The sequence below is a fragment of the Medicago truncatula genome, chromosome 3 (genome assembly GCF_003473485.1).
Source record: "Medicago truncatula cultivar Jemalong A17 chromosome 3, MtrunA17r5.0-ANR, whole genome shotgun sequence".
NCBI lineage: Eukaryota > Viridiplantae > Streptophyta > Magnoliopsida > Fabales > Fabaceae > Medicago > Medicago truncatula.
Window position 1 is genome coordinate 2449396 of NC_053044.1, and position 12297 is coordinate 2461692.

Here is a 12297-nt window from a genome sequence, read left to right on the forward strand (position 1 = left end):
GAGGTGGATGCGCCTTTGCAACAGGAGTTGGTGATTGAGCGGGAGGCAGGGAAAACATCCGCCTTGTGCTCAAGTATGAAAAATTGGGGAAGTTCTGTTTTGTGTGCGGAACTATTGGTCATTCAGAAAACTTCTGCAATGACAAGTTTGAATCCAGCTCAGCTAATGGTGGTAAGAAATGGGGTCCGTACCTCAGAGCAGATAGCAATTCTGTTGGTGGTAGCAGCAAAGAAGCCAACAAGTGGATCGCCGGTGGTCGGAGCAAAAGCTCCGGGGGGCGGCAGGAAGAAGGCAGAGCCATTAATGACACTCAAAGTCATTTATTGCCGGTCAAAGGTAACGGAATTTCAAATCACAAGATATACGGGCGCATTAAGGTAGGCATTAACTCAGAATCAAGAGCTTTAACTTTTTTTAAGTATATGGAATGTCAAAGGTCGGATGGTACGGGTCTAGTGAGATGGTGGACGGAGATAGACCCCACTGAAAGTATGGTTAATGAGGATACTAGAGCAGATTTCAGGACTGACACTACGGTATTTGCCCCGAACCTTACAAAATCGGACAAAGTCAACAAAGTGCTAGCAGAAGGAATGAATGAGAAAGACGAATTTCTGTATGCAAATGGAGGGGGTGCAGAAGCAATGTGGAAATTGATAGAACTGGAGGCCCAACAAAGGAGTAGCCCACAATGTTCCAAAGCTGGTGGGTCCAAGTTGGTAGCGCGTGGGAGGGAGGAGTATCAGCTGGCCGACAGCAGGGTCCCACCTAGGGATAGCCAAGCTTCGGTGCACGCAGCCCAAGGTCAGCTGATTCTTGCTGATGCTGTCCAACAGCTTGCGGGCCCAGCTACAGATCAATTATTTAGGCCTTCAATGCAGCAATCAACAGCTATTAAGATGACTTCAAGTGCCTATAGAAAATTGTTTTCAAATGAGGGACCACCAATCAATGTCTCTCTTAATGCTAATAAAGCTGTTTTTCAGGTACAAAAGGTGGGCACTATTCAGCCTTTATTGACCAATGATGATCAATCAGTCTTGTCTCCTCTGATCAAGACCACTGAATTCCGTGCTGAGTTTGTCTCCACTAAAGACAACTCAAGCCAGCCAAGCCGAGCTACAGCCGTAAGAAAGGATAAAGGAAAGCTTGTTGTCCAACATCATGGGAAGCCGCGTAAGCCTGCTATTGCACGCAGCCCAGTGCAGCCTGGGTCCTTTATGGCATCAGCTCGTGGAGCCAGAGCTAGTGAGCCGCAAGCTGAAGTGGGGCCCAAAAAAAGATCAAGAATGGATTTTGCTGAAAAAAGTGATAAGGATAGGGAGGGGCCGAAAGCTATGTCAATTTGTAATAATCCGATTTTTGAAAATAATGATAAAACGGCGGGACCTGGTGAAGACCAGGCCTGCCGAAAACAATGAGTATAGTAGCTTGGAATTGCCGAGGTCTGGGAAACCTGCGCGTAATTCCTAAAATCAAATTCCTTGTTCGGTTCTATAAACCGGATATCCTGTTCCTATGTGAAACTCTTATTGAAAGTAATAAAATCGAGGAATTCCGCTATTTGTTGGGTTATGATTTTTGTTTTGCACCTAGTAGAATTAGTAGAGGAGGAGGAATTGCCCTGTTTTGGCGTAATACGGTTAACTGCAGCATTGTTAATTACTCAGCTAACCATATTAGTGCTAAAATTGAAGAAGCTAGTAGTATGACTTGGATGTTTACAGGGTTCTACGGGTATCCAGAAGTTAGCAGAAGAAGAGATTCTTGGAATTTTATTCGTGGTCTTGCCAGACCGATAAACTTACCTTGGTGCCTGATGGGGGATTTTAATGACATACTCCACGCAGATGAGAAAAAAGGGAGGGCCACTAGACCTAATTGGCTCATTAGGGGATTTCGAGAAGCTATTCAAGCTGTTGGTCTTATTGATGTACATATGGAAGGTTATCCTTTCACATGGTTTAAGAGTTTGGGTACGGTGCGTGCTGTAGAAGAAAAGTTGGATCGGGCTATGGTCACAAATTCTTGGATGCAGTTGTTTCCTAATGCTAAACTGGAAAATCTTGTTGCTCCATCTTCGGATCATTTTCCTATTCTTCTAGATAGAAACCCGGTAGCTCGAAGACACATAGTTGAAAGATCCTTCAAGTTCGAAAATGCATGGAGGATTGAGGATGGAGTGAACGATGTTGTTAGAAACAGCTGGACGGGCAGCACAGGTAGCAGTGTTATGAACAAATTATCAAATTGTGCAGAAGATCTTACACAGTGGAGTAAAAGTCATTGCAATAAACTTCAAGTGGATATTGAACATTGTAGAAAACAACTTGGGAGAAATCGTACTTCTCATGGAATCCAGGATGAAACTCAATTTGACAATTTGAGACAAAAACTCAATCACTTGCTTGTTCAAGAAGACATGTACTGGAGGCAGAGAGCTAAGACACACTGGTACCGTGATGGAGACCTTAACACAAAATTCTTTCATGCTTCTGCGACTTCCAAAAAGAAAGTTAATAAAATTCTTTCACTTGAATCCAACGAAGGCATCCGTGTATCAGATGATATTGGTATGCGCTCTGTTGCTAAGAATTATTTTGAGGATTTGTTTGAAGGTCATGACAGTATTCGTTCTCCTGTAATCAACGTGTTGGCTCAGGTGATTAACGATGAGGATAATGCTCAACTTACAGCTCCCTTTTGTATAGAAGAATTTAAAGAAGCGATGTTTTCCATGCAGCCTGACAAGTGTCCGGGCCCTGATGGTTTCAATCCTGGATTCTACCAGCACTTCTGGTCAGTTTGTAGTAATGATATCTTTCATGAGTGTTGTCATTGGATGAATGAAGGACTCTTTCCTCCATCTTTGAACTCTACCAACATAGCTTTGATCCCAAAAGGCACAGAACAGAAAACAATGAAGGATTGGAGACCCATTGCGTTGTGTAATGTGCTTTACAAGCTTTTGTCAAAGGTTCTGGCAAATCGGCTGAAGAAAATATTACATAAATGCATTGCCGACTCACAGTCAACCTTTGTTCCAGGGCGATATATTCTGGATAACGCTTTGGTTGCTATAGAAGTGGTTCATTATATGAAGACCAAGACAAAAGGAAAAGATAAAAGCGTGGCGCTGAAACTCGATATCAGCAAAGCCTATGATAGAATGGATTGGGCTTATCTCAAAGATGTCATGTTTAAAATGGGCTTCTCAGATAAATGGATCCAATGGATTATGATGTGTGTTGAGACAGTCGACTATTCTGTTATTGTGAATAAAGAGATGGTTGGCCCTATTATTCCGGGACGTGGACTTCGACAAGGTGACCCTTTGTCTCCTTACCTCTTTATACTGTGCGCTGAAGGCCTGTCTGCGCTAATCAGGAATGCTGAAAACAGAGGGACCTTCAAGGTGTTCGTGTTTGTCGTTCAGCCCCTAGAGTGTCTCACTTACTTTTCGCCGATGATTGCTTTTTGTTCTTCCAAGCAAATGACCAACAGGCACATAAAATGAAACAGATCTTGAACCAATATGAGGAAGCTTCAGGACAAGCTGTCAGTCTACCTAAGTCTGAAATTTTTTATAGCAGAAATGTTGAGGACCCGTTGCAACAAGCTATCACCAACATTTTGGGTGTTAGAGCAGTCTTAGGAACTGGTAAGTACCTTGGTTTACCTTCAATGGTAGGGCGAAGCAAAAAAGCAACCTTCAGTTTCATTAAGGACAGAGTGTGGCAAAGAATCAGTAGTTGGAGCAGTAAATGCTTGTCTAAAGCTGGTAGGGAGGTCATGATCAAATCGGTCCTTCAAGCTATTCCATCTTATGTCATGAGCATATTTAGATTACCAGACACTCTACTAGATGAAATAGAAAAAATGATGAACACTTTCTGGTGGGGTCATGGAGGCTCAAACAACAAAGGGTTAAACTGGCTATCCTGGGAAAAACTCTCTGTTCACAAGAATGACGGTGGGATGGGTTTCAAAGACTTGGTAGCCTTCAACGTGGCTATGCTCGGTAAACAGGGTTGGCAGCTGCAAACAAATACAGATAGTCTTGTCTCAAGAATGTTCAAAGCTAGATATTATCCGCATAGTTCTTATCTAGAGGCAAAACTAGGACATAATCCTAGCTTCGTGTGGCGGAGTATTCTAAGTGCCAAGGTGGTGGTCCGACAAGGTGCCAGATGGAAGGTAGGTACAGGCTTTAATATTCCTATCATTAGTGAACCATGGATTGGTTCGGGTTCCAGCATTCCTCCTATAGGATATTCTAAATACGCCGCTACACCATCAGGTTCAATTGGACAAAATGATATGGAAGGCGGAGAAAAATGGGTGCTACTCAGTTAAAAGCGCCTACCGCACCTGTATCGAAGATATCATTAACAATGAACATCTGCGCAAACCTGGGTTTTGGAGTGGAATTTGGAGATTGAAAGTGCCTCCCAAGGTCAAGAATTTAGTTTGGAGAATCTGCAGAGACTGTTTTCCAACCAGGGTGAAGTTGAGAAGTAGGGGTGTTAATTGTCCGTCGGGCTGTGTTAGATGTGAAGACCCCCATGAAGATAGTTACCATATTCTCTTTCATTGCCCAAGTGCAATTGCCACTTGGCAGACAACTAATATGTGGGATCTTATCTCTCCTCTACTTAACCAATTTGACAATGCCCCGGATATTATTTTTAATTTATTGCAAAAGCTGTCAGCAGCCCAAATTGAGATCATTGTCACAATAATACGGAGCATCTGGAAAGCTAGAAATCTCAAGTTATGCCAGCAAGTGACTGATTCGAACATTACCATTCTGGAAAGAGCAAGGCATCTGCTTGAAGGGTGGAGGACTGCAAATCGTAAGCAAGGTCATCTTAACCCAACAGCCTCAGACTCCAGTCCGAGTTCTTCAAATGTTATTATCAATGCCAATCCTAGATGGAAGAAACCTTTAAGAGGTAGATACAAGTGTAACATTGATGCTTCCTTTCCCACCACAACAAACAAGGTAGGATTCGGTATGTGCATTCGAGACTCGGATGGGAACCATGTCCGCTCTAAAATCATGTGTTACACTCCTTCCTGCTCTGTCGATGTAGGAGAGGCCCTGGCTTTAAATCATGCGATTCGGTGGATACATGAACTTCAACTCTCAAATGTTGATTTCGAGGTTGACTCAAAAAGAGTAGCTGATTATTTCAACAAAGGTCGTGGAGATGTCACCGAGTTTGGCTCCATTATGGATAGTAGTTCAAGCTTCTGTAATGGTTATTTAACAAACTCTCATGTCGAGTTTATTAGGAGGCAAGCAAATGAGGTTGCTCATACTTTAGCTAAGGCAGCCACATGTAGTACTAGCTTCCAAGTCTTTGATAATATTCCAGCATGTATTTCCAATTTAATTTTTAATGAAATGATATAATTTACTTGCTCTCAAAAAAAAAATGTAACATACTCAAAAAATTACTTTGTACTCAGTTTATAATGTAATAAAAAAGAACTACTATATATATTCTCTATAATTTGTTGGACCCATGAAATTCATTTTAGGCTTAAATATTGCACTCGTCCCTGCAAATATGGCCCGTTTAAGTTTTGGTCCTCGTAAAATAAAAATTCAGAAATCAATCCCCGCAAATTTTTTTGTTTTTTAAAATAGTCCCTAGAGGGACTATTTTCAAAAACAAAAAATTTTGCAGGGACCTTTTTAAAAAACAAAATATTTTGCAAGGACCAAAAACTACAAAATGAGTTCAATCAGCGTGCGCCATGTAGGCATTTTGGTGACTTGTCATTACTTAAATGGACCCAGGGGTATTTTTAAAAGACAGATTTTTTTGCGGGGACTGATTTCTGAATTTTTATTTTACAAGAACCAAAACTTAAACGGACCATATTTACAAGGACGAGTGCAATAACTTTCATGAAATATCAAACTTCAACTCTGGAACAATCTGTCAAAAAAAAAAAAAACACACTCTGTAACAAGCTCACACGAAACAGAGATTGAAGACTGAAAGTTTTTTAATGTAATACACACACGTACTTAACATATGTTCTTATTCTTAATTAACACATACACATACATAACACGTGAGCGCCAGAATTGAAGGGAATTGAAAATATTCAAAGCAAAGCATCCCCTATAATGAGTATTAAATGAATCAATAATCTGCATCTAGACCCAACAATTGTATCTTAAATCAAATACTTCATTTTATAACTTCATGTTCTTCCACTCTTTCTTCTTTTTGAATATTCATATGTAGTCTTTTATTTTATTTTTCTTTTGGATATGTTCTTTTACTTTGCATTTGAATTTTTTAACATTTACTACCCATCTTATTATAGAATTTTAACTATTCATGAAACCATTAATACGGTAACAAACTTTTGTTTAAATTTTAAAAAACAACAAACAAACTTTGTTTAAAAAAAAACTTTAGTTTTTCAAATATATATAATTAATTAATTTTATTGAAAAGATAAAACTAATTGACAAAGGGTATAATTGACAAATCATATCTTTAAAATATCAAAAGACACTTAAATAGAAACGAATAATCCGCACCAGAAAGACAATTGAAAATGAATGAAGGAGTAATAATCATATGTAGGCAAAATAAAAAAGGAAGTGAAAAAAAAAATAGAGCAAACTCAAAATTGATAAATAAATAAAATGAGCCCATCTTTCAAAAAACTAAAAACTATAAAATTAGCCCTATTCCTTTTAAAAAAAAAAAAAAATTAGCCCTATTGTTATGGTAATCGTGTTTCTCACGAAACCTAGCCATATATATGTATATTTTGTCAAAAAAAAAATTAAAAAATATATATATATACTTTCATTAACCTTGCTGTGTAGTATCATTATGATGGTGGAATTGACTGCCATTAACAAGCAGTTCTTGTGTGTCCTCCCTACCTTAAGCTCTTCTGGCCATTCACTTTATGACCCGCCACTTCCTACGCTTCCGTTTGATTTGGTGGCAGAGATCCTGTGTAGGCTACCTGTGAAGCTCCTCCTTCAGCTCCGATGCTTCTGCAAGTCATGGAATTCTTTAATCACCGATCACAAATTCGCCAAGAAGCACCTCAGCTTGTCAACCACACGCTGCCTTCACTGCGTAAGCTACACTGGGTTCCCCTATCTGTACGTTCTCAAGTCTTACCCACTCGGGCCCGTTCTCAACAACTTAACCACCAACATCACAGAGTATGAGTATTCTCCGTATAATATTCATGGAGATCATCCTAGGTTATGTGTAGATTGCTTCGTTGGCTCCTGCAATGGCATACTTTGTTTTACTGCTGGTATTTATAAAATCTCTGTCATATTATGGAACCCTTCCATTAGAAAAATTAAGGAGTTTCCCCTATTTCAAAAGCCAAATTGGAGTTTCACTCACATGGCGTTTGGCTTTGGCTATGATTCTTTTAATGATAATTACAAAGTGGTTGTTGTTTTGCAAGGTCTTATACAAGATAGTAGTGGTAATATTGCATGCAAGACAGAAGTGAAGGTTCATACATCTATTACCAATTGTTGGAAAAACATTCAGGAGTTTACTTTTGGTAGTATCCTTCCTGAGCAATCAGGTAAATTTGTGAGTGACACAATTAATTGGTTGGCCGTTATTGATTTTGATGGGAGAAGTCCACGCTTTATTATTTCTTTTGATTTGGAGAAAGAGTCTTATCAAAAGGTATTGCTTCCTGATTCTGGGGGGGTAAATGTGTGTAACTTCTTGGCCTTGTTTGTGTTGAGGGATTGTTTGTGCGTGACTTATGGTGATAGTGATTTTGATTCGGTTCTGAAGGATGTTTGGATTATGAAGGAGTATGGAAATAAAGATTCTTGGACTAAATTGTTCACTCTTTCTTGCAGGGTAGATCGAGGTGTATCTCATATTTCTGCCAAGCCGGTATATTTATTTGAGGATGATCAAGTGTTGTTGAAGTTGACAGGGGCGTTTAATTCGTTTGTTTACGATTCCAGGAGTGGTACTTTAAAGTCTAGTGATTTTCAAAACATCTTAGGAGTCTCTGTTGAGAGTTTAATATCACCTTGTTCTTAATGCTAGATGTAGATGTAGCAATATGCCACTCGAGCATGAGATTTAACTGATGACTTCTATGACTTCTTGGATTTTTGTTAGCTAATGGTTGGTTGTTGACCTTGCATCTTGAGACATTGTTGTTATTTTCATCTGTATTATTTTTTTGTTAGTTCTCTCATCGTGCATTACATTGTTATAGTTCACAACCATGCATTGAGTTTTATGGTTTTACATTTGATTTTGTATGATCCTAATAAAGACTTGGATGTATTGCAAAGGCAATATTACTTTTTGAAATATCTGCGCAAGGATATGCACATATTTATCAGACATGTGGTTCTTTGTGACTGTTAGGATATACACTAATGTCTTGTAAGGATTTTTGATGGAATACGAAGACAATTTTGATATTTTTTACTATATAATACTTTGTTTTCTTTGAATTGTGTCTCAGATGGTGCCTTCTTGAATTCATATTCTAATGTCAATTTAACTATATCACTATATATGTTAACAAGTTTGCTCATAAATAGACGTATCAGATGGATTATATTATTAATTTTTCAAATCAGTACCATGGGATAGAGACTTTATCTGGAGTAACATGTTTTTCGCCCCTTTGCATTCTATGTAAAAAATTTCTTAGTGTATTTGCAGACGTTAGGCTTGCCGCACAAAAGTTTGTTGTTTCCAAAACTATTGCAAAGATACAAGTGAAGAATAGTAAATTTTCACATGCTCATATTCTACAATGCCAGTAATTTTTTATATTGATTTCCCAAAATTTTCAGATTCCTGAATATAAGTCTTTATAAATTAGAGGAAGTCATTGACTCTACGTATTCCTCTGTTCATCATATTTTCAGATTCCTGAATCTTAAGAGATAAATGAGTTGGCGAAACATATGGTTTTTATAGAACACCATGGCATCGTTTATTCTGCTACGACAGATGAATTAACTGCCATCAACAAGCAGAAGCTCTCAGTACTCTGTTCACTCAATAGGACTAGGAGGCACTTGTGTCACCTTCTGAAAATATATTAGAACCTACCAGGACAGCTCACATCCGAACCCCAAAGACAAGACAGCAACCAACCTTAAAAAGCAGTTGACGCATGTATTTTCAATCTACTCAAACTCTAATGCAAAGATAACACTTTTATCCCATCAATTACTTCATCAATCTCCCTCACTTGGTTGCATCAAATCCTTTCGTTCCTCACCCTGCAAATCACCAAAAGCTTGGAATGCCAAATCAACCACGCACCTTTCAGATTTTCTTCTCATTAACCTCAACCGACCAACAAGAAAAGTGCACAAATAAATTCGGGGAGTAACAAAATTAAAATCCATCCATCTCAAAACGTTTTGAAACACCATATCTTCCATTTTGCCACACAACAGACAATTTAAGAATGCGTTGTGATCCAAAACGTTTCCAAATGCAAGATTTGAACACGTTGGAATACAGTCTAGAAGAAGAGTCCAAGAAAAAACCACAACTTTTGACCGAGCCGGGCTCCTCCAAATTGACTCAAACATCCACTTCTCCAAGTTATTCAACCTATCATCATCTATAAGCAACACCTTCTAAATAAATACGTAGTTAATTTGATTAAAAAAAATATATATATATACCTAACTTGCATTGAGCCGACATTAATCATGTAACTGTAGTCGCCATAAAGGCGAGCATGATCATGAGTAATTTTCATCCTTTGAAGAATATCGCCGACATCTTGGATGATTTTTATGTATTGGTTTACCATGGACCCCTTATCAAGGTCATCCACCTTAAAACTCACCTAGGTAATAGTACCATATCCAAGTAACTAATTTCACCATATTTTTGTGCTCTAGTCTTCCTATTGCCTTCAGATAATATTCAAGTTGTAATTAATTAGTTTCTCACAAACGTAGCCCCCTGCAACTAAGAGAATATTCTTCTTCTTTATTGACCAACTAATGCTACAGGTCTCGTTCTCTCACGAGGATGAATATTAATAGCATTTTAAATATATATTAATGGCGTTTAGAAAGATTTTTTATTGAGTAAATTGGGGATTATCCTCCTAAAATTGTTAGTTTCGTGATTTTGTCAATTACCCTCCTAACATTAACCAAACTTCAATTACCTCCTGAAATTGCACAACCTTAATCAATTTACCCCCTCCTTAATATTCTTCTGTTAGTCAACATGACGTTTTGCAAATACCCTCCCTGAAGTTTTGCACTTAGGTCAATTAACAGGCAAACAATTAGCTTTATGTTGGATTAATTCCCATCACATTATGCTGGGTCAAATACCCTCCCTGAAGTTTATACTTGACTCAAAAGATATTAAAGGCAAACAATTAACAGTTAGCTTTATGTTGGGTCAATTCCCATCACATTATTCTGCACCATAATCAAAATTTATTTGTTTGATCTATTATTTGTTGTTTTCTTTCTTTTTTATAGCAAATCTTGTTAATTTTTGAACTACTCATTGATCATTTTTGTTGTATGTTATGATGAGTAGCTGTTTACTATTGATCTCAAATGCTCCTAAAACATAATCTATATCTATATGCATAAAAGGAACACAAAAACCGTATCCATTTCAAACAATGGTCATGAGCTTCATGAATGGAAATTGTAAACAAACACAAATGGACATAGGAGAATGGCACCATAATCAACTTGTAAAGGAAGATCAATAAGTCAAAGGTGAAATCACAATGATGATACACATGCCATCGATAAAATTCAATAATTATATTCCAAGAACTTAAAGGAGACATAAAACTAACGTTAATTGTTTGTCTTTAATATCTTTTGAGTCAATGATAAGAAAAAATATATATAAATTTTCAAGTTAGGGAAGCATTTTGCACATAAGTGCAAAACTTTAGTGGGTATTTGCAAAACTTCATGTTGACTAACAACATAATTTGACAGAAGGGGTAAATTGATTAACATTGTGTAATTTCGAGGGGGTAATTGAAGCTTTGTTAATGTCACGTGGGTAATTGACGAAACTTACAATTTCAGGGAGATAATTGCCTATTTACTCGTTTTTTATTGCAATGATACATATAAATTATGAACAATGGTTTTTATGTAATTTTGTTTTTCTTTTAACAAAAATGAAATTTTTATATTGATTTTTTTTTTTAAAATTTGATTGAAATTGTATGAACAAGTATTTTGCAATTTTATATTGTAATAAACTATACTTACCATTTTCCTCGTGAGCGTAGCTCAGTTGGTAAGGACAATGTATAATATACGAAAGGTCCGGGGTTCAAACCTAGGCCACCGTGAAAAAAAAAACTATACTTATGTTTTTGAATGACACCAACAATATATCAAATATAATATAATTTTTTTTTTAATGACATTAACAATATAGCATTCTTATAAGAAATTTTTTAAGGGTATAATTGAAAGTGAAAATATTAGTCAAAAAACATGTATTCTCTTAATAATATTGTTAAAAAAAATGTATTCTCTTTATAGATATAGATGGTTTAAATTACCCCTAAAAAAATATGATTTTAAGTAGTAGGATCCTTTTGCAATCTAAGCCACCTGCTATGATATTCCTGCACATTTTAAATATTAAAACTAGTAAAGTAATATTGAAAACATCCATCAAATATTTTTTAGACTGGTGCTAGTCACACCCTAAAAAAAATAAGTTACACCTAAATTTATTTAAAATTTTACAATAATATCAAAATTGCCCTCTTCATGTGAATTTTTAAAAACCCATATTTTATGATCATTCTGAACCCTTACCCCATTTCATCCACAAATCACAATAGATGTGCAACCAATATCTGAATCAACATCTTTGTTATTGATCTGTACTATATTCAAAAAGCTTAGTGAATTTCATGAATTTCATTTTCGATGAGTTTCTATTTGTTTATTGTTTGTTTTGGTATGAGATATGCCTGTCAATTTGATTTTAAGTGATAGGTTAGTGTAAATTAAGTTTACGTGTATGTATATAAAAGGGGTTAGTGTAGTTTACGTATGTAGGTTAATGTAAATTCAAGTTTACGTATGTTCAATTTAGGTTAGTGTAAATTCAGTTTACTTACGTTCAATCTAGATTAATGTAAATTAAGTTTACTTATTTTCAATTTAGGTTAATGTAAATTTAGTTTACGTATGTATATAAGAGGTTAGTGTAAATTCAGTTTACTTACGTTCAATCTAGGTTAATGTAAATTAAGTTTGTAAATTAA

The 12297-nt window shown here is 36.6% G+C and overlaps 3 protein-coding genes across 3 annotated transcripts; all 3 read left to right on the forward strand.

Moving 5' to 3' along the window:
* Nucleotides 1–3513: 3513 nt before the first annotated feature.
* Nucleotides 3514–4356, forward strand: LOC112419810 (uncharacterized mitochondrial protein AtMg00310-like). The gene has a single exon (XM_024777735.1). The coding sequence runs from the start codon at nt 3514–3516 to the stop codon at nt 4354–4356; it is 843 nt and encodes a 280-aa protein (XP_024633503.1).
* Nucleotides 4357–4630: 274 nt separating this feature from the next.
* Nucleotides 4631–5553, forward strand: LOC112419811 (uncharacterized). Its single transcript, XM_039831221.1, has 2 exons — nt 4631–5314; nt 5548–5553. Exons 1-2 carry the CDS (start codon nt 4631–4633, stop codon nt 5551–5553), a joined length of 690 nt encoding a protein of 229 aa, XP_039687155.1.
* Nucleotides 5554–6872: 1319 nt separating this feature from the next.
* On the forward strand, nt 6873–8181 carry LOC11414181 (F-box/kelch-repeat protein At3g23880). Its single transcript, XM_039831223.1, has one exon. The coding sequence runs from the start codon at nt 6873–6875 to the stop codon at nt 8073–8075; it is 1203 nt and encodes a 400-aa protein (XP_039687157.1). The 3' UTR covers nt 8076–8181.
* Nucleotides 8182–12297: the final 4116 nt, after the last annotated feature.

Bases quoted from the DNA above. Each gene is read 5' to 3' on its own strand.
- LOC112419810 (XM_024777735.1), top strand. From the start codon at position 3,514: ATGAAACAGATCTTGAACCAATATGAGGAAGCTTCAGGACAAGCTGTC.
- LOC112419811 (XM_039831221.1), top strand. From the start codon at position 4,631: ATGTGGGATCTTATCTCTCCTCTACTTAACCAATTTGACAATGCCCCG.
- LOC11414181 (XM_039831223.1), top strand. From the start codon at position 6,873: ATGGTGGAATTGACTGCCATTAACAAGCAGTTCTTGTGTGTCCTCCCT.